This window comes from Engystomops pustulosus, chromosome 9, assembly GCF_040894005.1.
Source record: "Engystomops pustulosus chromosome 9, aEngPut4.maternal, whole genome shotgun sequence".
NCBI classification, from domain to species: Eukaryota; Metazoa; Chordata; class Amphibia; order Anura; family Leptodactylidae; genus Engystomops; species Engystomops pustulosus.
The window spans coordinates 108,120,306-108,146,127 of record NC_092419.1 but is presented as its reverse complement, the minus strand read 5'-3'; the positions used below and the strand labels follow the sequence as shown (position 1 = coordinate 108,146,127).

Here is a 25,822-nt window from a genome sequence, read left to right as displayed (position 1 = left end):
GAGGAGCACTACTATATACTGCCTACACAGCAGAGGAGCACTACTATATACTGCCTGCACAGCAGAGGAGCACTACTATATACTGCCTGCACAGCAGAGGAGCACTACTATATACTGCCTGCACAGCAGAGAAGCACTACTATATACTACCTGCACAGCAGAGGGAGCACTACTATATACTGTCTGCACTACTATATACTGCCTGCAGAGCAGAGGGAGCACTACTATATACTGCCTGCACAGCAGAGGGAGCACTACTATATACTACCTGCACAGCAGAGGGAGCACTACTATATACTGCCTGCACAGCAGAGAAGCACTACTATATACTGTCTGCACTACTATATACTGCCTGCAGAGCAGAGGGAGCACTACTATATACTGCCTGCACAGCAGAGGGAGCACTACTATATACTACCTGCACAGCAGAGGGAGCACTACTATATACTGCCTGCACAGCAGAGAAGCACTACTATATACTGCCTGCACAGCAGAGGAGCACTACTATATACTGTCTGCACTACTATATACTGCCTGCAGAGCAGAGGGAGCACTACTATATACTGCCTGCACAGCAGAGAAGCACTACTATATACTGCCTGCACAGCAGAGAAGCACTACTATATACTGTCTGCACTACTATATACTGCCTGCAGAGCAGAGGGAGCACTACTATATACTGCCTGCACAGCAGAGGGAGCACTACTATATACTGCCTGCACAGCAGAGGGAGCACTACTATATACTACCTGCACAGCAGAGGGAGCACTACTATATACTGCCTGCACAGCAGAGAAGCACTACTATATACTGCCTGCACAGCAGAGGGAGCACTACTATATACTGCCTGCACAGCAGAGGGAGCACTACTATATACTGCCTGCACAGCAGAGGAGCACTACTATATACTGCCTGCACAGCAGAGGGAGCACTACTATATACTGCCTGCACAGCAGAGGAGCACTACTATATACTGCCTGCACAGCAGAGGAGCACTACTATATAATGCCTGCACCACTATATACTGCCTGCAGAGCAGAGGGAGCACTACTATATACTGCCTGCACAGCAGAGGGAGCACTACTATATACTGCCTGAACAGCAGAGAAGCACTACTATATACTGCCTGCACAGCAGAGGGAGCACTACTAAATACTGCCTGCACAGCAGAGGAGCACTATTATATACTGCCTGCACAGCAGAGGGAGCACTACTATATACTGCCTGCACAGCAGAGGAGCACTACTATATACTGCCTGCACAGCAGAGGAGCACTACTATATACTGCCTGCACAGCAGAGGGAGCACTATTATATACTGCCTGCACAGCAGAGGAGCACTACTATATACTGCCTGCACAGCAGAGGGAGCACTATTATATACTGCCTGCACAGCAGAGGGAGCACTACTATATACTGCCTGCACAGCAGAGGAGCACTACTATATACTGCCTGCACTGTACTATGACATGGCATGTGTCATACACAGGAGCAGTACTTTGCCCCATGGACCTAGCAGAGGATCAGCACCCTTATATACTAATGATACAACACGTGGCTGGTGGCTGATGTCATGTTCTAGTCAGGAAGACATAATCGAGTTATGTAGAAGCGAGTGATAAGGACGGGAGAGGCAGCACTACACCTCCATGTTGTCACCTTTGTGTTTCTCTTCAGTTTGGAAGGTTATTCTAACATGTAATGCCCCATTGTGGGGTTTGTAGCTCGGAGAATGGCTCTAATAGGGATGACACACAGGTGACTTGGACATGGAGGCGAATGGCTACAAATCAAAGCAACTCTATGACACTGATCCCCAAAATAAGAGCGGACAACTTACAGACTGCGGCATGCGATGTGGAGTCAGACAGTGATGTGGAGGGATGAAAATAATATAAATGCATGGGAAAGGGAGAAAAAAAAAGTCAAATAAATAAGAAGTCGACCATGATAATGATCAAACACAAATAAAAACGTTACATCTTATTTATATGATGCAGAGGCTAAAAACGCCATTTACCTGCACCATACATACTGCCTATCCCAATCCCAGCAGAGTATCACAAATTCTCTCTAATTCATGTAGATAAAATGACACATTGTAACAAAGCTGTGGAAGGAGAACTACGTCAGGAAGTCTTTCAGCTGCTGAATGCAAAAAATTACTCCACTGTTCAAACTGCCCTATAACCTTGCATTAAAAAAGGAGCAATGAGAACCCCAAAACAGGAGCACGGATTTGGTTAGGAGAGTATTGGTTCTTTAAAAGGGAACCGGTCAGCAGAAATTGGCCTAATAAAACACTTGCAGTATGATGTCAAGCAGCTTAACACCTTCCAGATTGTGTTTCTTTCATGGCCCTGTGTGGTGGCATCATCCAGAAAATCTACTTTATACAACCAGTTTACATCTGACTTTAAAGTCAAGGAGGCGGAGAGTTTAACACTGAAGTCAAGCTCTCTCTTCCTCAGAAAGCCGCCTTCACTGTTATCGACATCCTGCATCCAGAGACATCACTAACCAGATCTCCTGGAGTCCGATGGAGAATGTCAATCACAGAGGAGGAGGCGTTCAGAGTTCCCCACCTTGACTTCAGTGTTAAACTCTCCGCCTCCTTGACTTTATACAACCAATTTACATCTCACTTCAAAGTTGATTTTCTGGATGATGCTTTAAGGTTGGTACAATAACAGGCATGATAAATTTATATAGGTTTTATTGTGTTTTAATACATAAAAAAAATTATATAATTATATAAAATTATATAATAAAAATTATATAATAATCTTCAGTGCAGCAGCACTGAGCGTCTCTCACTATGGAGGACTTTCCCTGTCACATATTAAACATACAACAAAAAACATGCAGTATTTTTCCTTTGGCATGCAAATGAAACGCTTCCTGACTGGTTTCCACACAGATCACAGATGATCCCAGCAAATAGGGATGGTTAAAATAAAATATGGCTGCTAATTGTGGAGTCATATTTTGTAATGTACCATAATATTTTAAATTTAGTTTTAAATTGTAACAAGCCATTATAAGAAGTAAAAGTACACAACGAAAAAGAACAAAAGTGGAGATTACATCACATCAGTGAATGAAATTAGCCCAGAACAGCCCAGCCCAGAATTTATCTTTTTCTTGATTTTTAATGAAAGCACAGGGGGCGCTGTGGTTCAATAAGCGGTTCAGGTAGTTCAAAATGGCGGCCACCAATGTGTAGCCTTCATATAGTAGACAGAGAGACAGATGAGGGGCTCCACTGCCATTGACATACGTGACATATAGCTCTACCTGGTGAAGGTCAGGACTTCCCATCTCAGCTGCCAATATATCAGCGGATAAAATACACCGCCATCTTCCATCACATAATTAATGCTGAGAATCACCACCACAAAACTTCCCCCGCAGACGTGAATCATCTATGATTCCATCTCATGTCAGAAAATTGATGGAAGGAGGTTATAAAACGGGTTTCTAAACACTATGGATCTTATAAAAACGTCCTCATGATAAGCAAACAAAAAAAAATCAAAAATAGTCACTGAATTTAAAAAAAAAAATTCTATAGCCTATAGCAACAAATGAAAAAAAATAAAAATACAAAAACTATATGTTATTATGTTCTCCAACAAATATGGCCGCCATTGGCAGGTGGGTCACATAACTTGCCGATTCCTACTGTAACTTGCGTCACAGTGAATTCTAGTCAGTGGTAACAAGTGGAAACTGCTCATGATAACATTTTTTTACAATTTTTTTTCAGAAAATGCTCCAGGCTTTGTGACCAGAAGTAATTTGGGGTCGGTTTTATTTCACCCCCTCAGCGTGGCACCGGCTGGTGTATACAGGTCACTGGTGCCAGGCGGCGTGCCAATCATTGATTAATGAAACAAAGGCAGATAAGCGGTTTTACTTTGCCGTTCCATCCGCGAGCTTTGACCTGAATTTCCTTTATTGTGCCTGCAATAAAGACAGAGACAGAGACACGAGCGAGGGTCATTGAAGCCTCTGCGGTCAGATGACGTACCTTCTTTCACACGGATCGTGGGTTTCTTCTGGCGTAGCCCCAGCAAGATGAAGAACAGGACCAGGGGGATGAAGATCTCGAAGGCCAGGACCCACTGCAAGAGAGACACAACATAGTATGAATGATACCACTGACTTATACGTATATAGTACAATTCTCTTAATCTGCCAATAAATTGACAGATTATCCAATGTTCTGGATTATTATAGATGGCGCTAGCTTGGGGCAGCCATGTTTGCTCTAATAATAAGCCATGTATGCTTTTGCTAAAGGGCTTGTGACGGCAACATTTCCCAGTCAGGATGTTGTTTAGGTGACCCATAAATAGATCCGTAAGGGAAATACACATGTCACACGGACTTTACCTACCAGATTAGATCAGCTTCTTGTAAAAACCACCAATACGGCAGAGATAACCTTTACAAAATCTACAAAAAAGGACACACTAGGGCTCATTCACTAAGGGTCCAAACGCCGCACTTTCGTCGGGTTTCCCGAATATTTATATTTTGCGCCAAATTGCCCCGGGATTTTGGCGCACAAGATCAGATTGTGGCGCATCGGCCCCGGCTTTCACGCGACAGAAATCGAGGGCGTGGCCGTCGGCCAACCCGATGGATTTGGAAAAAACGCGTAATTTAAAAAACGATTTGTGTCGCAAGATCCCACACTTACATGCACCAGGAAGAAGAAGGTGAACTCCAGCGGACCTCAGCGCAGCAGTGACACCTGCTGGATATCGGGCGCACTATCTAAGTGAATCCCGCCAGACAATGCGCTGCGGGATCGCGACTGGACCGGGTAAGTAAATGTGCCCCAATCTGTTCTGGATTGATCCAGACCTCACAGTTTGAATCACCATTATATATTATTCTACCACCTCTAATCACAATCAGGAGCATGATATTTGGTACCATTATGCAAAACAACAGCAAATAAAGAAGGTATTTATCAAAATGGCGCAACTCAAAGTATGAAACCTCATAAATAGAGCGAAGCCATAATAAATGTCACTTTTAGGGATATAAAGTGCCCAAATCGACTAAAAATGGTCAATTGGCTTATAAATTGCCACTTTTTGGTCTTATTTGTGCCTAAAATTGGTCACAGTTCACAAGTTGCTCCAGTTTTGAAAAAATAAAAAAAAAAAGTGTAAAAAATAGAGCCACGCTTGTTGCCACACTCTTGATGAGGTGGACTTTGCCCATTTTCCAGGCTTTAAATAAAAATGTACTAGGCCTTGTGTGTGGAAACTCAGAGAAAGACAAGGCCTGTTGTCCATGGTGACCAATCAGAGTTCAGCTTACATATCCTGAACTGCTCTGGAGAAAGAAAACAAGGGCTCTTATTGGCTCCTCCAAGGGAGGACAGAAATAATGAACAAAATGGCGGGCAGGTTTCCTATAGAACATACATTGTCTGTCAAATCGGCAAATTAAATTGTTTTTGTTGCAGGTTTTCAACGGCTTCGCTGCAAATATGGGTTTGGTCCGTTTTGTACAAGCCCAAAGTAAATCTCAAACACAGTAATTAAATACTGGTTCTTCCATTTTCATCTGGGCTTTACAGTCCTATAAAGAGGCCATCATGTTGATCCTATAGACAATACATGAGGGTTTATGGGGCCATAAAGACTCGCTGTGCCACAACATCTATCGCTGGCCTCATGACACTGGTGAAATGTACAAATATATAAAAACGTCTGTGACGTCGGCCCAGCCATGTCCTTAAACGCTCTGTGCTGCAGGACATCACTGTGATGGTCATATACAGCCACATACTAGTCACTAGTCAGACACCGCTCCTGAAATACTCTGTCCTGCTGCACACCTTGCCTCCTTCTAAAAAGTCTGACCTCCAACAAGATAATCTCAACCATTGCCTGAAATACTCTGCGCTATAAGAAGCAAATACAACCAACAAAAACACTCTCCTGAAACACTCTGTGCTGCAGCCTGTGACCTTCCTGCGACTCCCATGTCTCCCCATTTCCTGGTTATAATCCGGCCAGTTCCCATCCTTCAGTAAACATCATAAGATTTCTCCACAGTTGGTATTAACCTCCAGGGCAGCCGTATAAAAACTGTAAAAACCTGCGCCACTCCCTTATGATGTAAAACAAACCCAGGCTTTTTATATTGTAGTCATAGTCACCTTTATGGGTAACAGACAGTGGACGGCGGCAACCAAAATGGCCGTCATTAGAGGTAGGGTTGTTGGTGGTGTAAGCTCCCTCCCCATGCCCAGTCTCCCATTTCTTGGTGTCAGTCTTCACTGTGGCTCTCGCATTCAATTCATGACCATCGTTATGGGACATCAGAGTATGGGTAGGGTCCAGCCATGACATAGAGCTTCTCATTATGTGATTTGGTGCCGGTCTCATATCTTAGAGGTCGCGCTGAGACACATGGATTATGCAGCGAGCTGTTCTTTCTGACCCATCGATGGCATATGTTCTGTAATGTGACCTCTTAGATACTCTCTGCCCTGTTTTGGGCTGATAGATGAGCAGGGTCTTACTTTAATCTTCCCTAGAGAACCAGTATATGTAATAAATGCAGATTTCTTCTAAAAATAGCGCCACCCCTGTGCATGGGTTAATTCTGGTACTGCATCTTCACTAAAACCAAAGGGGTGAAGTGCAACACCAAACAAATCTCATCGACATATGTGATGCAGTCTATGGAAGACGTCAGACATGTTTTTTTTCATTACAGCAGTAGCTCAAAGACAAAACTTTATTGAAATCTTTATGATAAAAATTACAGTTTACAGCAGATTCGGGTAGTGTGAACAGACCCCAAAAATCCTTATAAAAGAACTGTAGGACCTATGTCCTCCAGTGATGCAGCACTCTGGGGTCTGTGTGCACCATGTGGCGGCATGCTAAGCCGATATATAGAGAGCAGATGTTGGGAGTCAGGAGGACTCTGCAGAATGATCACAGAGATATTTCCACCCACAGACAGTGTGTGACGCAGGAAGCCAGGTCCTGCCACCCCTCCACCCGCCGGCTACAGGAGACAAATCACACTGATAAACACCGGCTGGTACTCAGGAGTCTATGACCCATTTACACTACAGAGGAGGGGGGCAGGAGACAGGTGCAGTACCCGGAAGCAGGGGGCAGAGTCTGCAGGAAATGAAAAAAAAAGGATGCAAAAAGATAAAATATCAAATATCGTCCGCTTTATCCTCCTTAATTCAAAAATAATCATGCAAAATTACATTTCAACCTCATTCAGCGTTCGAGGTCTGCAGTTCACGAAGTATAGCACTCACACTGCTGTGCTCCTAGCTCTCTGCAGCCGCTTGTAGATCTTAGAGAAAACTGTAAGCTTCTGGTTGGACACTACAGCAGTCAGCGGAGTAGTGAAGGGCTGGGAGGCTATCTAATACAGACAGTACAGAGCCCAGCTGTGTTAGAACATAATCCAATAGCAATTACAATTTGGGGATTTTTGTATCCAGCTTTCCCAGAAATAGATATATCCAAGAAATTGCCAACTTAATCGGGGCCTCGGGATTCCCAAAATTATTTTCTCTTTATTACTTCTTAATTTTTACACAGGCACAGAACAGCTTCCACAGGTGTGTCCTGAATGACATATGTAGCACTAGGAGTTGGTGGCCATATTGGTTGTCACCCAGCTTTCCCACATCTTGCTATAAAACAACATAAGTCGCTCCATTGTGGATTTACACCAGCTACCAGGACCCCTACTCCTATAATGAAACATATGGCATTGTGCCTTGTGCTGCCCAGCGAGCGTGCCACGTCTAGACTGTGTGCCCTATACAGAACAAGGGGCCAATTATCAGGGGCCGACTGCGATAAACACCCAGGCACCAACACTGGCACTTTTATCCGGGAAAGAAAAGGGAATTCTAGAAACTCCAGCCAGCACCAAGCACCATTATAAGAGCGGATAAAGGAGCGCGAGTCACATGTTACCCTACAGCTGATGCTGCGTTTCAGTGTAACAGGAGACACAAGTCCATGTGCTCCTCTATGTCCCAATTCTTCACCATTTTCAAGATGTCTGCGAAAGGAAACATTTTTGTTTACATCCAGATGATAAAACCTAATGATACATTGTAGCTGATGCACTATACTTTCACTGGTACATTGTAACAAACTCCGGACATGAGAGGCATTTGTGCTGGTGATGTGGAGACTGGGTGCAGGACTAAGCGGAGTCTCCCTTGATGACACAATCTGCGCCATAATATTCTCTATCCGAGAAACACAACCACACAACAAAGCAGGACCATACAAAAGGAACTCGCCCTGCGGACCAGAATGGGGGCTTTTGTTTATCCCCTTGGAGTTCTTATATGTATATAAGTCTTATATCCCCAATATTGTCCTTCAATTTCATTCAATATCCCTTATCCCTTGTTCAAATTATAACAAATTCCTCAAACATTCAACAACCACAGAGTTAAAGGGGAACTCTACCCAAAATATCCTCTATTCCCTGCAGCGGAATAGTAACATTGCTGCATACAAATTCCAGGAACAAGTGGGGGTGGGGAGTTGTTTAAATGAACCCGTTCCTGTGAATTAGAGAATCGAAACTATGCACCAACATTGCTACAGTATCAATGTGACAGCAAGTGACAGCAAATACCCTAGAGCAGTGGTGGCGAACCTATGGCACTGGTGCCAGAGGTGGCACTCGGAGCCCTTTTTGTGGGCACTCAGGCCATCGCCCCAATTTCACCAAACAGGACCAAGTCCACCAAAACTTCCTGCACTCCAAAGCAACAACAGTGCTATTTTAAAGCGACACTTCATTGGTTGTTTGAAACTGCGGGAAAAGTGAGAAGGTGTTGACAGAACTGCATTGTCTTTGAAGGTCCTCCTGCTGGACCCACCATTCTTCCTGGACAATGATGCTCTGAATTTGCCCACCTTCTTTAAACTGTATTGGTGGCCTCAGGCGGCCAATACAATTGAAAGATGTTGAAGAACAGGTAGCAATAAGGTACTGCGTGAAATGCCATGTTGGCACTTCATGGTAAGTAAGTGGATTTTGGTTGTAGTTTGGGCACTCAGTCTCTAAAAGGTTCGCCATCACTGCCCTAGAGGGTCACAAGGAATAAGACCTGCCCCTAGACAGGAAAAGGAAGGGTCCTAAAAGCTGTCAGTGGTCATGTGACCAGCGGAGAGGACCTTTTCCTATTCATCCATCTTTAATGATCACTTTTTGATTGGAGGGTCCCCAACTATAAACCAATTATTGGAGGAAACCATATGTAATCTATGTAGATACCCTGCCCCAATTATACTACAGCGCCACCACAGGAGTAATTAAGTATTACAAGGTGTCCAGTGTAACCATCTAAAGTCAGGTCCTGCAGACAGAGAGAGGGGCTGAGAATAATGGATGAGGGTCCCATCACTGATATCTGCATAAATGGCATATTCCATCTTAAAAATGCTGAAGATGGGAAGACCCCTTTAAAGGCACGGGGACGTGATTAATATGAAAGTCTGGAGCCCGCAGTATACTGGCGGTGTGTACACATTGGCGGTCATATACATTAGGATAATTAGAAGCAAGGCTATCCCCTCATCATCCGCCCACTGCTGGGAACATTGGATTTCAATGAAGCAGCCAATAAATCAGGAGGGTCCGCAGGCCTGCAACATCCCCCGCGCTCTCATCACTCATCGCTCTACAATTGAAGCTTAATCAATTGAGTTTCCAGAGCATGCTGGAGTGTCAGTGGCGGAGCTCCTTCACTAATGAGGAAAATACCAACACATACAGAGACCCAAGCATACCATATAGTACTGCCACATACTGCCAAAATAATACTGCCATATACAACCCACATAGTGCTGCCACATACTGCCAAAATAATACTGCCATATACAACCCACATAGTGCTGCCACATACTGCCAAAATAATACTGCCATATACAACCCACATAGTACTGCCACATACTGCCAAAATAATACTGCCATATACAACACACATAGTACTGCCACATACTGCCAAAATAATACTGCCATATACAGCCCACATACTATTGCCATATACAACCCACATAGTACTGCCACACACTGCCAAAATAATACTGCCATAAGCAACCCACATACTATTGCCATATACAACCCACATAGTACTGCCACACACTGCCAAGATAATACTGCCATATACAACCCACATAGTGCTGCCACACACTGCCAAGATAATACTGCCATATACAACCCACATAGTGCTGCCACATACTGCCAAAATAATACTGCCATATACAACCCATATAGTACTGCCACATACTGCCAAAATAATACTGCCATATACAACCCACATAGTGCTGCCACATACTGCCAAAATAATACTGCCATATACAACCCACATAGTGCTGCCACATACTGCCAAAATAATACTGCCATATACAACCCACATACTACTGCCACATACTGCCAAGATAATACTGCCATATACAACCCACATACTACTGCTACACACTGCCGAGATAAAACTGCCATATACAACCCACATACTACTGCCACACACTGCCAAGATAATACTGCCATAAGCAACCCGCATACTACTGCCACACACTGCCAAGATAATACTGCCATAAGCAACCCACATACTACTGCCACACACTGCCAAGATAATACTGCCATAAGCAACCCACAAACTATTTCCATATACAACCCACATAGTACTGCCACATACTGCCAAGATAATACTGCCATATACAACCCACATACTACTGCCACACACTGCCAAGATAATACTTCCATATACAACCCACATACTACTGCCACACACTGCCAAGATAATACTGCCATACACAACCCACATAGTACTGCCACACGCTGCCATGATAATACTGCCATAAGCAACCCACATACTATTGCCATATACAACCCACATAGTACTGCCACTTACTGCCAAGATAATACTGCCATATACAACCCACATACTACTGCCACACACTGCCAAGATAATACTGCCATATACAACCCACATACTACTGCCACACAATGCCAAGATAATACTGCCATAAACAACCCACATACTATTGCCATATACAAGCCACATAGTACTGCCAAGATAATACTGCCATATACAACCCACATAGTACTGCCACAAGCTGCCATGATAATACTGCCATATAAAACCCACATAGTAGTGCCACACACTGCCAAGATAATACTGCCACATGCAACCCACATAGTAATGCCACATACTGCCAGGATAATATTGCCATATGTAACCCACATAGTAATGCCACACACTGCCAAGATAATACTGCCATATACAACCCACATAGTACTGCCACACACTGCCAAGATAATACTGCCATTTACAACCCACATAGTACTGCCACATACTGCCAAGATAATACTGCCATAAGCAACCCACATAGTAATGCCACATACTGCCAGGATAATACTGCCATATACAATCCACATATTACTACCACACACTGCCAAGATAATACTGCCATATGTAACCCACATAGTACTGCCACACACTGCCAAGATAATACTGCCATATGCAACCCACATAGTACTGCCACATACTGCCAAGATAATACTGCCAAATGCAACCCACATAGTACTGCCACACACTGCCAAGATAATACTGCCATATGCAACCCACATAGTACTGCCACATACTGCCAAGATAATACTGCCATATGCAACCCACATAGTACTGCCATATATAGGCCACATAGTGCATAATGTATACGGACATATACTACATTGTACAAAACTATTTATCATCACCCAGCTTTCCAAAGACCAGATAAATATAAAGCAATGCAACATTTGCCAGCTACAGCATTCCAGTTTCTTCAGCATGAAAAAAACATGTGCGCCCCTATAGACCCGAGAACGCGGTTACTATACGTCCCTTCCCTCAGGGGGACCCCCTTGGGGGGCGCAGGCGGTGTCAACAGCTATAAAAACAACCGCCATGTCCCAGAAGGCTGCTTAAGAAAACACCGCCAGGAGGACATTAATATTTCATATCATGACATCAGAACCTGCAATATCCACATCCAGCTTTCCTACAGCCCTGATCCCTTATCAGCTTAGCTATAAAGTGTTATCTCTTCCATTCAAAGCCTGGGAAAGCTGAGGCACAATCCATACACTTTAACACAGAGAAGCCCACCCAACTTTCCTCCAGCCTGAATTCCTTATCTAATTAGTTATATAGTGATACAAGCAAGGAGGGGAATTACCAAGTTACCTGTCCAGGAACCTGGAAAAGCTGGGTGTACACCAATATGGCTGTCAGTAAGTGATCAATACCCAGCTTTCTTAATACTCTTAAAGGTTTGTTTGCAATTTAAGCAAATAAATGTCCACTGCATCATAAGGCAGATTTACCATTCAGGATGTTGGTAAAGCTGGGTACCACTAATATGGCCGCCATTACAATGATAAAAAGGCCTTGCAACCCAGCTTTCCTAGAGCACTAAATGAAATAAAAATGGCTGAGGGGTTGCCACATTATGATTCTGATTTTCCATTCCGGAATCTAGAAAAGCTGAGTAACGACTTACATGGCTGTCACAAAACCCTCTGGCTTTCTAAAAAAATGGAAAGTCTCAGATTTTTTAGATTAATAATAATGATAATACGGATCCTTTGCCATTTAGGGATCTGGGAAAGCAGGGTGAAAGCCAATATTACTGTTGTTAAAATTGTAGCAGGGATTCCCAGCTTTATTAGAACCCTGATTGGTTAGTCTGCTTAGTACTGAAAACATTTCCTTCCTGGATTATGGAAAGATGGGTGACCACTGAAATAGTTGCCGTTCAGAAGCCAAAGAAAGCTGGGTGAGCTAAGCTTCTCCATTAGAAAGATGGGTGCATTATGTTTACATCAGCCATTCCAATTCACATGGACTTCTATTGCTTGCAGTACCACTTTTAACCACTGACTTTCCATAGATTCTAATGCAATAGCGCCCCCATTCTACCTTTTTGGGCTTTTTGATTGGTAATAACTGGTGATTGACACGTCCCCCAGACATGGGGGACACATGGTTATAATGGGTAACATAAGGATTATAGAGGAGATCACGTCTACAGCAAAGGTGATGCTGCCCTTTAAATAGTATATCATATATCAGCACAATTCCTGCACCAGATGGGATTATCACCTTATCAATGCCATAACCATAAGCCCTATATTCACATGACATGGCCCCAGCGACGCCCCCTATCATATAATAGGCACATAACACAGCGCAGTAATCCACTGATTGTAGGTTAGGGCGTCACCTGACCCGACAGGGCGATCACATATCCAAATATCACCATGAATCAGCGCTAGGAGTTCCCCTAATAAACGAAGCCAAAAATGAAAAGTCTATGCAAAATAATAGCAAAAATGCTCTGCTCACAGCACTGCAGAGGATTTCAGCGCAATTGTAAGCAGCCTGGAGAACCCTCAGTGACATGTGCAATAATGTAACAACAACAAAGACAGGGTTATAGCAGTGTAACAGTCCTCCCAGAGGATTGTGCAGACAGGATATCCCTGTACATAGGGGGCAGTATTATAGTAGTTATATTCTTGTACATAGGGGGCAGTATTATAGTAGTTATATTCTTGTACATAGGGGGCAGTATTATAGTAGTTATATTCCTGTACATAGGGGGCAGTATTATAGTAGTTATATTCTTGTACATAGGGGGCAGTATTATAGTAGTTATATTCCTGTACATAGGGGGCAGTATTATAGTAGTTATATTCTTGTACATAGGGGGCAGTATTATAGTAGTTATATTCCTGTACATAGGGGGTAGTATTATAGTAGTTATATTCCTGTACATAGGCGGCAGTATTATAGTAGTTATATTCCTGTACATAGGGGGCAGTATTATAGTAGTTATATTCCTGTACATAGGGGGCGGTATTATAGTAGTTATATCCCTGTACATAGGGGGCAGTATTATAGTAGTTATATTCCTGTACATAGGGGGCAGTATTATAGTAGTTATATCCCTGTACATAGGGAGCAGTATTATAGTAGTTATATTCCTGTACATAGGGGGCAGTATTATAGTAGTTATATTCCTGTACATAGGGGGCAGTATTATAGTAGTTATATCCCTGTACATAGGGAGCAGTATTATAGTAGTTATATTCCTGTACATAGGGGGCAGTATTATAGTAGTTATATTCCTGTACATAGAGGGCAGTATTATAGTAGTTATATTCCTGTACATAGGGGGCAGTATTATAGTAGTTATATTCTTGTACATAGGGGGCAGTATTATAGTAGTTATATTCCTGTACATAGGGGGCAGTATTATAGTAGTTATATTCCTGTACATAGGGGGCAGTATTATAGTAGTTATATTCCTGTACATAGGGGGCAGTATTATAGTAGTTATATTCCTGTACATAGGGGGCAGTATTATAGTAGTTATATTCCTGTACATAGGGGGCAGTATTATAGTAGTTATATTCTTGTACATAGGGGGCAGGATTATAGTAGTTATATTCCTGTACATAGGGGGCGGTATTATAGTAGTTATATCCCTGTACATAGGGGGCAGTATTATAGTAGTTATATTCCTGTACATAGGGGGCAGTATTATAGTAGTTATATCCCTGTACATAGGGAGCAGTATTATAGTAGTTATATTCCTGTACATAGGGGGCAGTATTATAGTAGTTATATTCCTGTACATAGGGGGCAGTATTATAGTAGTTATATTCCTGTACATAGGGGGCAGTATTATAGTAGTTATATTCCTGTACATAGGGGGCAGTATTATAGTAGTTATATTCTTGTACATAGGGGGCAGGATTATAGTAGTTATATTCCTGTACATAGGGGGCAGGATTATAGTAGTTATATTCCTGTACATAGGGGGCAGTATTATAGTAGTTATATTCCTGTACATAGGGGGCAGTATTATAGTAGTTATATTCCTGTACATAGGGGGCAGTATTATAGTAGTTATATTCCTGTACATAGGGGGCAGTATTATAGTAGTTATATTCCTGTACATAGGGGGCAGTATTATAGTAGTTATATCCCTGTACATAGGGGGCAGTATTATAGTAGTTATATTCCTGTACATAGGGGGAAGTATTATAGTAGTTATATTCCTGTACATAGGGGGCAGTATTATAGTAGTTATATTCCTGTACATAGGAGGCAGTATTATAGTAGTTATATTCTTGTACATAGGGGGAAGTATTATAGTAGTTATATTCCGGTACATAGGGGGCAGTATTATAGTAGTTATATTCCTGTACATAGGGGGCAGTATTATAGTAGTTATATTCTTGTACATAGGGGGCAGTATTATAGTAGTTATATTCCTGTACATAGGGGGCAGTATTATAGTAGTTATATTCTTGTACATAGGGGGCAGTATTATAGTAGTTATATTCCTGTACATAGGGGGCAGTGTTATAGTAGTTATATTCCTGTACATAGGGTGCAGTATTATAGTAGTTATATTCTTGTACATAGGGGGCAGTATTATAGTAGTTATATTCCTGTACATACGGGCAGTATTATAGTAGTTATATTCTTGTACATAGGGGGCAGTATTATAGTAGTTATATTCCAGTACATAGGGGGCAGTGTTATAGTAGTTATATTCCTGTACATAGGGGGCAGTATTATAGTAGTTATATTCTTGTACATAGGGGGCAGTATTATAGTAGTTATATTCCAGTACATAGGGGGCAGTGTTATAGTAGTTATATTCCTGTACATAGGGGGCAGTATTATAGTAGTTATATTCTTGTACATAGGGGGCAGTATTATAGTAGTTATATTCTTGTACATAGGGGGCAGTATTATAGTAGTTATATTCCTGTACATAGGGGGCAGTATTATAGTAGTTATATTCTTGTACATAGGGGGCAGTATTATAGTAGTTATATTCCTGTACATAGAGGGCAGTATTATAGTAGTTATATTCTTGTACATAGGGGGCAGTATTATAGTAGTCATATTCCTGTACATAGGGGGCAGTATTATAGTAGTTATATTCTTGTACATAGGGGGCAGTATTATAGTAGTTATATTCTTGTACATAGGGGGCAGTATTATAGTAGTTATATTCCTGTACATAGGGGGCAGTATTATAGTAGTTATATTCTTGTACATAGGGGGCAGTATTATAGTAGTTATATTCCTGTACATAGGGGGCAGTATTATAGTAGTTATATTCTTGTACATAGGGGGCAGTATTATAGTAGTTATATTCCTGTACATAGAGGGCAGTATTATAGTAGTTATATTCTTGTACATAGGGGGCAGTATTATAGTAGTCATATTCCTGTACATAGGGGGCAGTATTATAGTAGTTATATTCTTGTACATAGGGGGCAGTATTATAGTAGCGGCAGTACATACATTACACAGCAGAGCTGACAATGAACCTTCGCTCCTCCCAGGATACAGATAATATGAGATCTGTGCGCGGTCGTGATGTATTATAGAATGAATAATGAGAAGTCACATTGTATTTCCTGGATCTTATTTTGCTGGTCCTGGGGATTGTGGATGAGTTGTTCTTTATATCTGTGTTATACGTGTTGGTAGTGCAGGATATATATATATACCTTGTGTAGGTACCTGGCAGTGACCCAGTTAGAGCGCTGTGCACATTACACAATCTGAGTCACGGTGTCACTGGGCTGATCTGGGGGGGGGGGGGGTCATTCACTCTCCTGATCACGGCCGGGTATTATCTAGAGCTGGAGATCTGCTACCATAACCACTGGAGATCCTCCTGCATCACAGCTGGGGGGGTCTGTATGTACTGTCACACTGTGACAAACCCTCCCCTCTGCCATGAAGACTGGAGACCGCACTATATGGAGGATATACAGGCGATGGATTATTGTGGTTGCATTTCATGTGACCCCCCCACCCTAATAGATAACCCCCATCATCCTGGCCTTGTCATGCTACTGTGGCCCCTTTATTTTCCCAGTGGCCCCCATGAACACCTCTAAGGGGCCACATGCCGGTCCACACAGAGAAAGATGGCCGACAGGACAAGTGATGGGTCCGGGGTGTCAGGCGGATGCCGGAGGAGGACGTGTATCACTCACAATGTCCTTGTCTCATGAGCTTACACTCTACGTGTGCAATCCAATGCGGATAGACAGGGCGGCTGTGTACGGTAATGAAGATGAATGATGGAGCCCTGCAGCTAGCTGCATACATGAAACGAATGACATCCATAGGTCCCCTGCACCCCAAATCAATGGAGACCCCCCCATAGCCTTTAACCCCTTCATGGTGGAAATAAAAAGACAGGAAGAGAATAGACCGGTACGAGACAGCTGAGCTATAGACATAGAAGAGACAGCAACAGAGAGACCGCTCATATAGTATGAGCATAAAAGAGACAGCACAACTGTAGATATGAAAGAGACAGCTAACAGTATGGGAATGACAGGTAAGAGACAGAAAAAAGTGACAGTCAATGAGAAGAGACTGCAACAGATGACAGCAATCAAGCCTCAAGAAGACGGAGAAGGCAACAAGATCTAGAAGTGTCAACAGGGAGAATACATGGACAGTAGAGTGAGGCAGAGAGTGCCAGGGAAGAGACAGCAGAGAGCACCGGGTAAGAGACAGCAGAGTGAGGGAGAGAGCGCCAGGGAAGAGACAGCAGAGAGTGCCGTGTAAGAGACAGCAGAGTGAGGCTGAGAGCACCGTGTAAGAGACAGCAGAGTGAGGCTGAGAGCTCCAGGTAAGAGACAGCAGAGTGAGGCAGAGAGCACCTTGTAAGAGACAGCAGAGTGAGGCTGAGAGCTCCAGGTAAGAGACAGCAGAGTGAGGCAGAGAGCGCCGGGTAAGAGACAGCATAGTGAGGCAGAGAGCGCCAGGGAAGAGACAGCAGAGTGAGGCAGAGAGCGCCGAGTAAGAGACAGCAGAGTGAGGCAGAGAGCGCCGGGTAAGAGACAGCAGAGTGAGGCTGAGAGCGCCGGGTAAGAGACAGCAGAGTGAGGCTGAGAGCGCCGGGTAAGAGACAGCAGAGTGAGGCTGAGAGCGCCGGGTAAGAGACAGCAGAGTGAGGCAGAGAGGGTCAGGTAAGAGACAGCAGAGTGAGGCAGAGAGGGTCAGGTAAGAGACAGCGCAGTGAGGCAGAGAGGGTCAGGTAAGAGACAGCAGAGTGAGGCAGAGAGCGCCAGGGAAGAGACAGCAGAGATCACTGGGTAAGAGACAGCAGAGTGAGGCAGAGAGGGTCAGGTAAGAGACAGCAGAGTGAGGCAGAGAGTGCTGGGTAAGAGACAGCAGAGTGAGGCAGAGAGTGCTGGGTAAGAGACAGTGAGGGTCAAGCAGAGAGTGAAGTGTTAGACCCAACAAAGTGGGGGCAGAGATTGCGGGTAAAAGAGAAATTAAGGGTTAAAGAGAGTGCGTGGTAAGAGATGTCAGGATGGGGATTTAAGTGCAGTGAAAACACTGAAGCAGAATAAGAGCAGAGACAGGGGGGCAGCGGGAGAGTGCAGTGTGGGGTCAGTGACAGGTGAGTAGCAGGTAAGTGACACCATGGACAGAGCAGGAAGTGGCGGGCAGAGTGCAGGAGGTGGCGGGTGCTATGCCTCGGGCGGCAGTAGCCCCTGGGGTAAGTGGAGGCCACTGCCGCCCCCCTGGACGGTGCCTGTATGCATCACACGGTGGGCCCTGCCGGTTACCCACAGCTATCACCCCATCCGGTGCCCTCTGGGGTCACCGCTCACCTCTGGGGTCACCCCTCACCTCTGCAGGCTCATCCCCCAGTGTGTGTACAACGCTACAGAATATGTTGGTGCTATATAAATAAAGGTTATCATTACTCACCGGGCTCCGCCGCTTCAGGGAGACATTTTTCCAGAGCAAAAGGTGCAGCTGGTGCAGGAAGCCCATGGTCTGCACCCGCCGGGACCCCCTGGGGGTCTTCTCCCTTACAGCCTGGGGTTATTCAGAGGCGGGGGACGTGCAGGACCCCATCCATGGCGCTGACCTCACATACATGACACAATGAAGCAATAATGTATGGTGTGAGCGGGTCAGGGCCCCCAGCGGTGCCGCCTGGCCCTGGCACAGGCTCTGGGTCTGCGGCTGCCCAGCAATCAGCTGTGTTATCATCTCCCTGCAGCCTCCTCCTCCTCTACTGCATTGAGTTACAGCCCCTGCCAGCCTGACATGGCCCCGCCCACTCTTAAAGGGGCAGGCGCACATTCACCAGACAGCTGTTACCTCTGCAGTCACCATGTCACAGGATCATCCACAGAGACTCATCCAGTCATACTAAAAGAAGTATACAGCACGGGATTAGATACACCGGCAACTAGACAGTATCACACAGGATGGGATTAGATACAAGTATCACACAGGATAGGATTAGATACAACACTAAGTACAAAGTATCACACAGAATAGGATTAGATATCCCGCTATGTGGATAGTATCGAATAGGATAGGATTAGATACATCGCAAAGTATCACACAGTATCACACAGGATAGGTTAACTAAACCACTAAATAGACAGTATCACACAGGATAGTATTAGATACATTGCTAAGTAGACCGTATCACACAGGATAGGATTAGATACACAGATCAGCAGGCAGTATCACACAGGATAGTATTAGATACATTGCTAAGTAGACCGTATCACACAGGATAGGATTAGATACACAGCGCAGCAGACAGTGTCACACAGGATAGGATTAGATACACAGCTCAGAAGACAGTATCACACAGGATAGGATTAGATACACAGCTCAGCAGGCAGTATCACACAGGATAGGATTAGATACACAGCTAAGCAGGCAGTATCACACAGGATAGGATTAGATACACAGCTCAGCAGACAGTATCACACAGGATGGGATTAGATACATAGCTCAGCAGACAGTATCACACAGGATAGGATTAGATAGACAGCTCAGCAGACAGTAACCCACAGGATAGGATTAGATACACTGCTCAGCAGACAGTATCACACAGGATAGGATTAGATACACAGCTCAGCAGGCAGTATCACACAGGATAGGATTAGATACACAGCTCAGCAGACAGTATCACACATGATGGGATTAGATACACAGCTCAGCAGTCAGTATCACACAGGATAGGATTAGATATCCCGCTATGTAGACAGTATCGAATAGGATAGGATTAGATACATCGCAAAGTATCACACAGTATCACACAGGATAGGTTAACTAAACCACTAAATAGACAGTATCACACAGGATAGTATTAGATACATTGCTAAGTAGACCGTATCACACAGGATAGGATTAGATACACAGCGCAGCAGACAGTATCACACAGGATAGGATTAGATACACAGCTCAGAAGACAGTATCACACAGGATAGGATTAGATACACAGCTCAGCAGGCAGTATCACACAGGATAGGATTAGATACACAGCTCAGCAGGCAGTATCACACAGGATAGGATTAGATACACAGCTCAGCAGACAGTATCACACAGGATGGGATTAGATACATAGCTCAGCAGACAGTATCACACAGGATAGGATTAGATACAGAGCTCAGCAGACAGTATCACACAGGATAGGATTAGATACACAGCGCAGCAGACAGTATCACACAGGATAGGATTAGATACACAGCTCAGCAGTCAGTATCACACAGGATAGGATTAGATAGACAGCTCAGCAGACAGTAACCCACAGGATAGGATTAGATACACTGCTCAGCAGACAGTATCACACAGGATAGGATTAGATACACAGCTCAGCAGGCAGTATCACACAGGATAGGATTAGATACACAGCTCAGCAGACAGTATCACACATGATGGGATTAGATACACAGCTCAGCAGACAGTATCACACAGGATAGGATTAGATACACAGCTCAGCAGTCAGTATCACACAGGATAGGATTAGATATCCCGCTATGTAGACAGTATCGAATAGGATAGGATTAGATACATCGCAAAGTATCACACAGTATCACACAGGATAGGTTAACTAAACCACTAAATAGACAGTATCACACAGGATAGTATTAGATACATTGCTAAGTAGACCGTATCACACAGGATAGGATTAGATACATTGCTAAGTAGACCGTATCACACAGGATAGGATTAGATACACAGCGCAGCAGACAGTATCACACAGGATAGGATTAGATACACAGCTCAGAAGACAGTATCACACAGGATAGGATTAGATACACAGCTTAGCAATACTGATGAGAGTAGAAGAGAGGTGGTGAGGGGACAATGCTGATGAGCATAGAGGGGAGGTGGTGAGGGGACAATGCTGATGAGCGTAGAGGGGAGGTGGTGAGGGGACAATGGTGATTAGAGTAGATGGGAGGTGGTGAGGGAACAATGCTGATGAGCATATAGAAGAGGAGGAGAGGAGACAATGCTGCTGAGAGTAGAGGAGAGGTGATGAGGTGACAATGCTGATGAGAGTAGAGGGTAGATGGTGAGGGGACAATGCTGATGAGAGTAGAGGAGAGGTGATGAGGTGACAATGCTGATGAGAGTAGAGGGTAGATGGTGAGGGGACAATGCTGATGAGAGTAGATGGGAGGTGGTGAGGGGACAATGCTGATGAGCGTAGAGGGGAGGTGGTGAGGGGACAATGGTGATGAGAGTAGATGGGAGGTGGTGAGGGAACAATGCTGATGAGCGTAGAGGGGAGGTGGTGAGGGGACAATGCTGATGAGAGTAGATGGGATGTGGTGAGGGAACAATGCTGATGAGCGTATAGAAGAGGAGGAGAGGAGACAATGCTGCTGAGAGTAGAGGAGAGGTGATGAGGTGACAATGCTGATGAAAGTAGAGGGTAGATGGTGAGGGGACAATGCTGATAAGAGTAGATGGGAGGTGGTGAGGGGAAAATGCTAATGGGAGTAGAAGGGAGGTGCTGAGGGGAGATTGCTGATGAGAGTAGAGGGGAGGTGGTGTAGGGACAATGATGCTTAGAGTAGAGGGCAGGTGCTGAGGGGACAATAATGCTGAGAGTAGAGGAAAAAGAGGAGAGGTGATGAGTGGACAATTCTGATGAGAGTAGAGGAGAGGAGGTGAGGGGACAATGCTGCTGAGACTAGAGGAGACGTGGTGAGGGGACAATGCTGCTGAGACTAGAGGAGAGGTGGTGAGGCGACAATACTGATGAGAGTAGAAAATATGTGGTGAAGGGACAATGCTGATGAGAGTAGAGGGTAGGTGATGAGGGGACAATACTCATGAGAGTAGAAGAGAGGTGGTGATGGGACAATGCTGGTGAGAGTAGGGGGGATGTGGTGAGGGGACAATGCTGATGAGAGTAGAGGGGAGGTGGTGAGGGGACAATGCTGATGAGAGTAGAGGGGAGGTGGTGAGGGAACAATGCTGATGAGAGTATAGAAGAGGTGGAGAGGAGACAATGCTGCTGAGAGTAGAGGAGAGGTGATGAGGGGACAATGCTGATGAGAGTAGAGGGTAGATGGTGAGGGGACAATTCTGATGAGAGTAGATGGGAGGTGGTGAGGGGAAAATGCTGATGAGAGTAGAAGGGAGGTGCTGAGGGGACAATGCTGCAGAGAGTAGAGGAGAGGTGGTGAGAGGACAATGCTGCTGAGAGTAGAGGAGAGGTGGTGAGGCGACAATACTGATGAGAGTAGAAAATATGTGGTGAGGGGACAATGCTGATGAGAGTAGAGGGGAGGTGGTGAGGGGCAATGCTGATAAGAGTAGAGGAGAGATGGTAAGAGGACAATGCTGATGAGAGTAGTGGAGAGGTGGTGAGTGGATAATGCTGCTGAGAGTAGAAGGGAGGTGCTGAGGGGACCATGCTGATGAGAGTAGAGGAGAGGTGATGAGGGGACAGTGCTGCTGAGGGTAGAGGAGAGGTGGTGAGGGGACAATGGTGATGAGAGCAGAGGAGAGTTGGTGAGGGAACAATGCTGCTGAAACTAGAGGGGAGGTGATGAGGGGACAGTGCTGCTGAGGGTAGAGGAGAGGTGGTGAGGGGACAATGGTGATGAGAGTAGAGGAGAGTTGGTGAGGAAACAATGCTGCTGAAACTAGAGGGGGGGTGGTGAGTGGACAATGCTGCTGAAACTAGAGGGGAGGTGGTGAGGTGACAATGCTGCTGAGAGTAGAAGGGAGGTGCTGACGGGAGATTGCTTATGAGAGTAGAGGGGAGGTGGTGTGGGCACAATGATGCTTAGAATACAGGGCAGGTGCTGAGGGGACAATGCTGCTGAGAGTAGAGGAAAAAGAGGGGAGGTGGTGTGGGGACAATGATGCTGAGAATAGAGGGGAGGTGATGAGTGGACATTGCTGCTGAAAGTAGAGGGGAGGTGGTGAGTGGACAAAGCTGATGAGAGTAGAGGGGAGGTGATGAGTGGACAATGCTGATGAGACTGGAGGAGAGGTGGTGAGGCGACAATACTGATGAGAGTAGAAAATATGTGGTGAGGGGACAATGCTGATGAGAGTAGAGGGTAGTTGATGAGGGGACAATACTCATGAGAGTAGAAGAGAGGTGGTGATGGGACAATGCTGATGAGCGTAGGGGGGAGGTGATGAGGGGACAATGCTGATGAGAGTAGAGGGTAGATAGTGAGGGGACAATGCTGATGAGAGTAGATGGGAGGTGGTGAGGGGAAAATGCTAATGAGAGTAGAGGAGAGGTGGTGAGGGGATAATGCTGCTGAGACAAGAGGAGAGGTGGTGAGGGAACAATGCTGCTGAGACTAGAGGAGAGGTGGTGAGGGGACAATGCTGATGAGAGTAGAGGAGAGTTGGTGAGGGGACAATGCTACTGAGAGTAGAGGAGAGGTGGTGAGGGGACAATGCTGCTGACAGTAGAGGGGAGGTGGTGAGGGGACAATTCTGATGAGAGGAGGTGGTGAGGGGACAATGCTGCTGAAACTAGAGGAGAGGTGGTGAGGGGACAATGCTGATGAGAGTAGAGGGGAGGTGGTGTGGGGACAATGCTGCTGAGAGTAGAGGGGAGGTGGTGAGAGGACAATGCTGATAAGAGTAGAGGAGAGTTGGTGAGGGGACAATGCTGCTTAAACTAGAGGGGAGGTGGTGAGGGGACAATGCTGCTGATAGTAGAGGGGAGGTGGTGAGGGGACAATGCTGCTGAGAGTAGAAGGGAGGTGCTGAGGGGACAAAGCTGATGAGAGTAGAGGAGAGGTGGTGAGGAGACAATGCGGCTGAGAGTAGAGGAGAGGTGATGAGGGGACAATGGTGATGAGAGTAGAGGGGAGGTGGTGAGGGGACAATGCTGCAGAGAGTAGAGGAGAGGTGGTGAGGGGACAATCCTGCTGAGAGTAGAAGGGAGGTGCTGACGGGAGATTACTTATGAGAGTAGAGGGGAGGTGGTGTGGGCACAATGATGCTTAGAGTACAGGGCAGGTGCTGAGGGGACAATGCTGCTGAGAGTAGAGGAAAAAGAGTGGAGGTGATGAGTGGACAATGCTGCTGAGAGTAGAGGGGAGGTGATGAGTGGACAAAGCTAATGAGAGTAGAGCTGAGGTGATGAGCAATGCTGATGAGACTAGAGGAGAGGTGGTGAGGGGACAATGCTGATGAGTGTATAGGGGAGGTGGTGAGGGGACAATGCTGCTGAGACTAGAGGAGAGGTGGTGAGGGGATAATGCTGCTGAGACAAGAGGAGAGGTGGTGAGGGTACAATGCTGCTGAGACTAGAGGAGAGGTGGTGAGGGGACAATGCTGATGAGAGTAGAGGAGAGTTGGTGAGGGGACAATGCTGCTGAGACTAGAGGAGAGGTGGTGAGGGGACAATGCTGCTGACAGTAGATGGGAAGTGGTGAGGGGACAATATTGATGAGAGGAGGTGTTGAGGGGACAATGCTGCTGAGATTAGAGGACAGGTGGTGAGAGGACAATGCTGATAAGAGTATAGGGGAGGTGGTGAGAGGACAATGCTGATGAGAGTAGAGGGGAGGTGGTGAGAGGAAATGCTGATGAGAGTAGAGGGGAAGTGGTGAGGGGACAATGCTGATGAGAGTAGAGGGTAGGTGCTGAGGGGACAATGCTGATGAGAGTAGAGGGTAGGTGATGGGGGGACAATGCTGATGAGAGTAGAGGAGAGGTGGTGAGGGGCAATGCTGATGAGAGTAGAGGGGAGGTGGTGAGGGGACAATGCTGATGAGAGTAGAGGGGAGGTGGTGAGGGGACAATGCTGATGAGAGTAGAGGAGAGGTGGTGAGGGGCAATGCTGATGAGAGTAGAGGAGAGCTGGTGAGGGGACAATGCTGATGAGAGTGGAAGGTAGATGGTGAGAGGACAATGCTGATAAGAGTAGAGGGGAGGTGGTAAGGGGACAATGCTGATGAGAGTAGAGGAGAGGTGGTGAGGGGACAATGTTGATGAGAGTAGAGGAGAGGTGGTGAAGGGACAATGCTGATGAGAGTAGAGGGTAGATGGTGAGAGGACAATGCTGATAAGAGTAGAGGGGAGGTGGTAAGGGGACAATGCTGATGAGAGTAGAGGAGAGGTGGTGAGGGGACAATGCTGATGAGAGTAGAGGAGAGGTGGTGAGAGGACAATGCTGATGAGAGTAGAGGAGAGGTGGTGAGGGGACAATGCTGATGAGAGTAGAAGGGAGGTGGTGAGAGGACAATGCTGATGAGAGTAGATGGGAGGTGGTGAGGGGACAATGCTGATTAGATTAGAGGAGAGCTGGTGAGGGGACAATGCTGATGAGAGTAGAGGGTAGATGGTGAGAGGACAATGCTGATAAGAGTAGAGGGGAGGTGGTAAGGAGACAATGCTGATGAGAGTAGAGGAGAGGTGGTGAGGGGACAATGCT

At 45.4% G+C, this 25,822-nt stretch overlaps 1 protein-coding gene across 1 annotated transcript in view; it reads right to left on the bottom strand.

Annotated features, from left to right (window-relative positions):
• The window catches only part of ABCA2 (ATP binding cassette subfamily A member 2), a 78,662-nt gene extending 59,503 nt beyond the window's left edge, over nucleotides 1–19,159 (bottom strand). The window contains exons 1-2 of the mRNA XM_072125475.1: nucleotides 18,853–19,159; nucleotides 4,033–4,126 (exon numbers count right to left, since the gene is read on the bottom strand). Of these exons, the coding sequence (XP_071981576.1) occupies nucleotides 4,033–4,126; nucleotides 18,853–18,918 (160 nt within the window). The 5' untranslated portion in view covers nucleotides 18,919–19,159. The remainder of the gene's footprint in view (nucleotides 1–4,032; nucleotides 4,127–18,852) is intronic.
• Nucleotides 19,160–25,822: the final 6,663 nt, after the last annotated feature.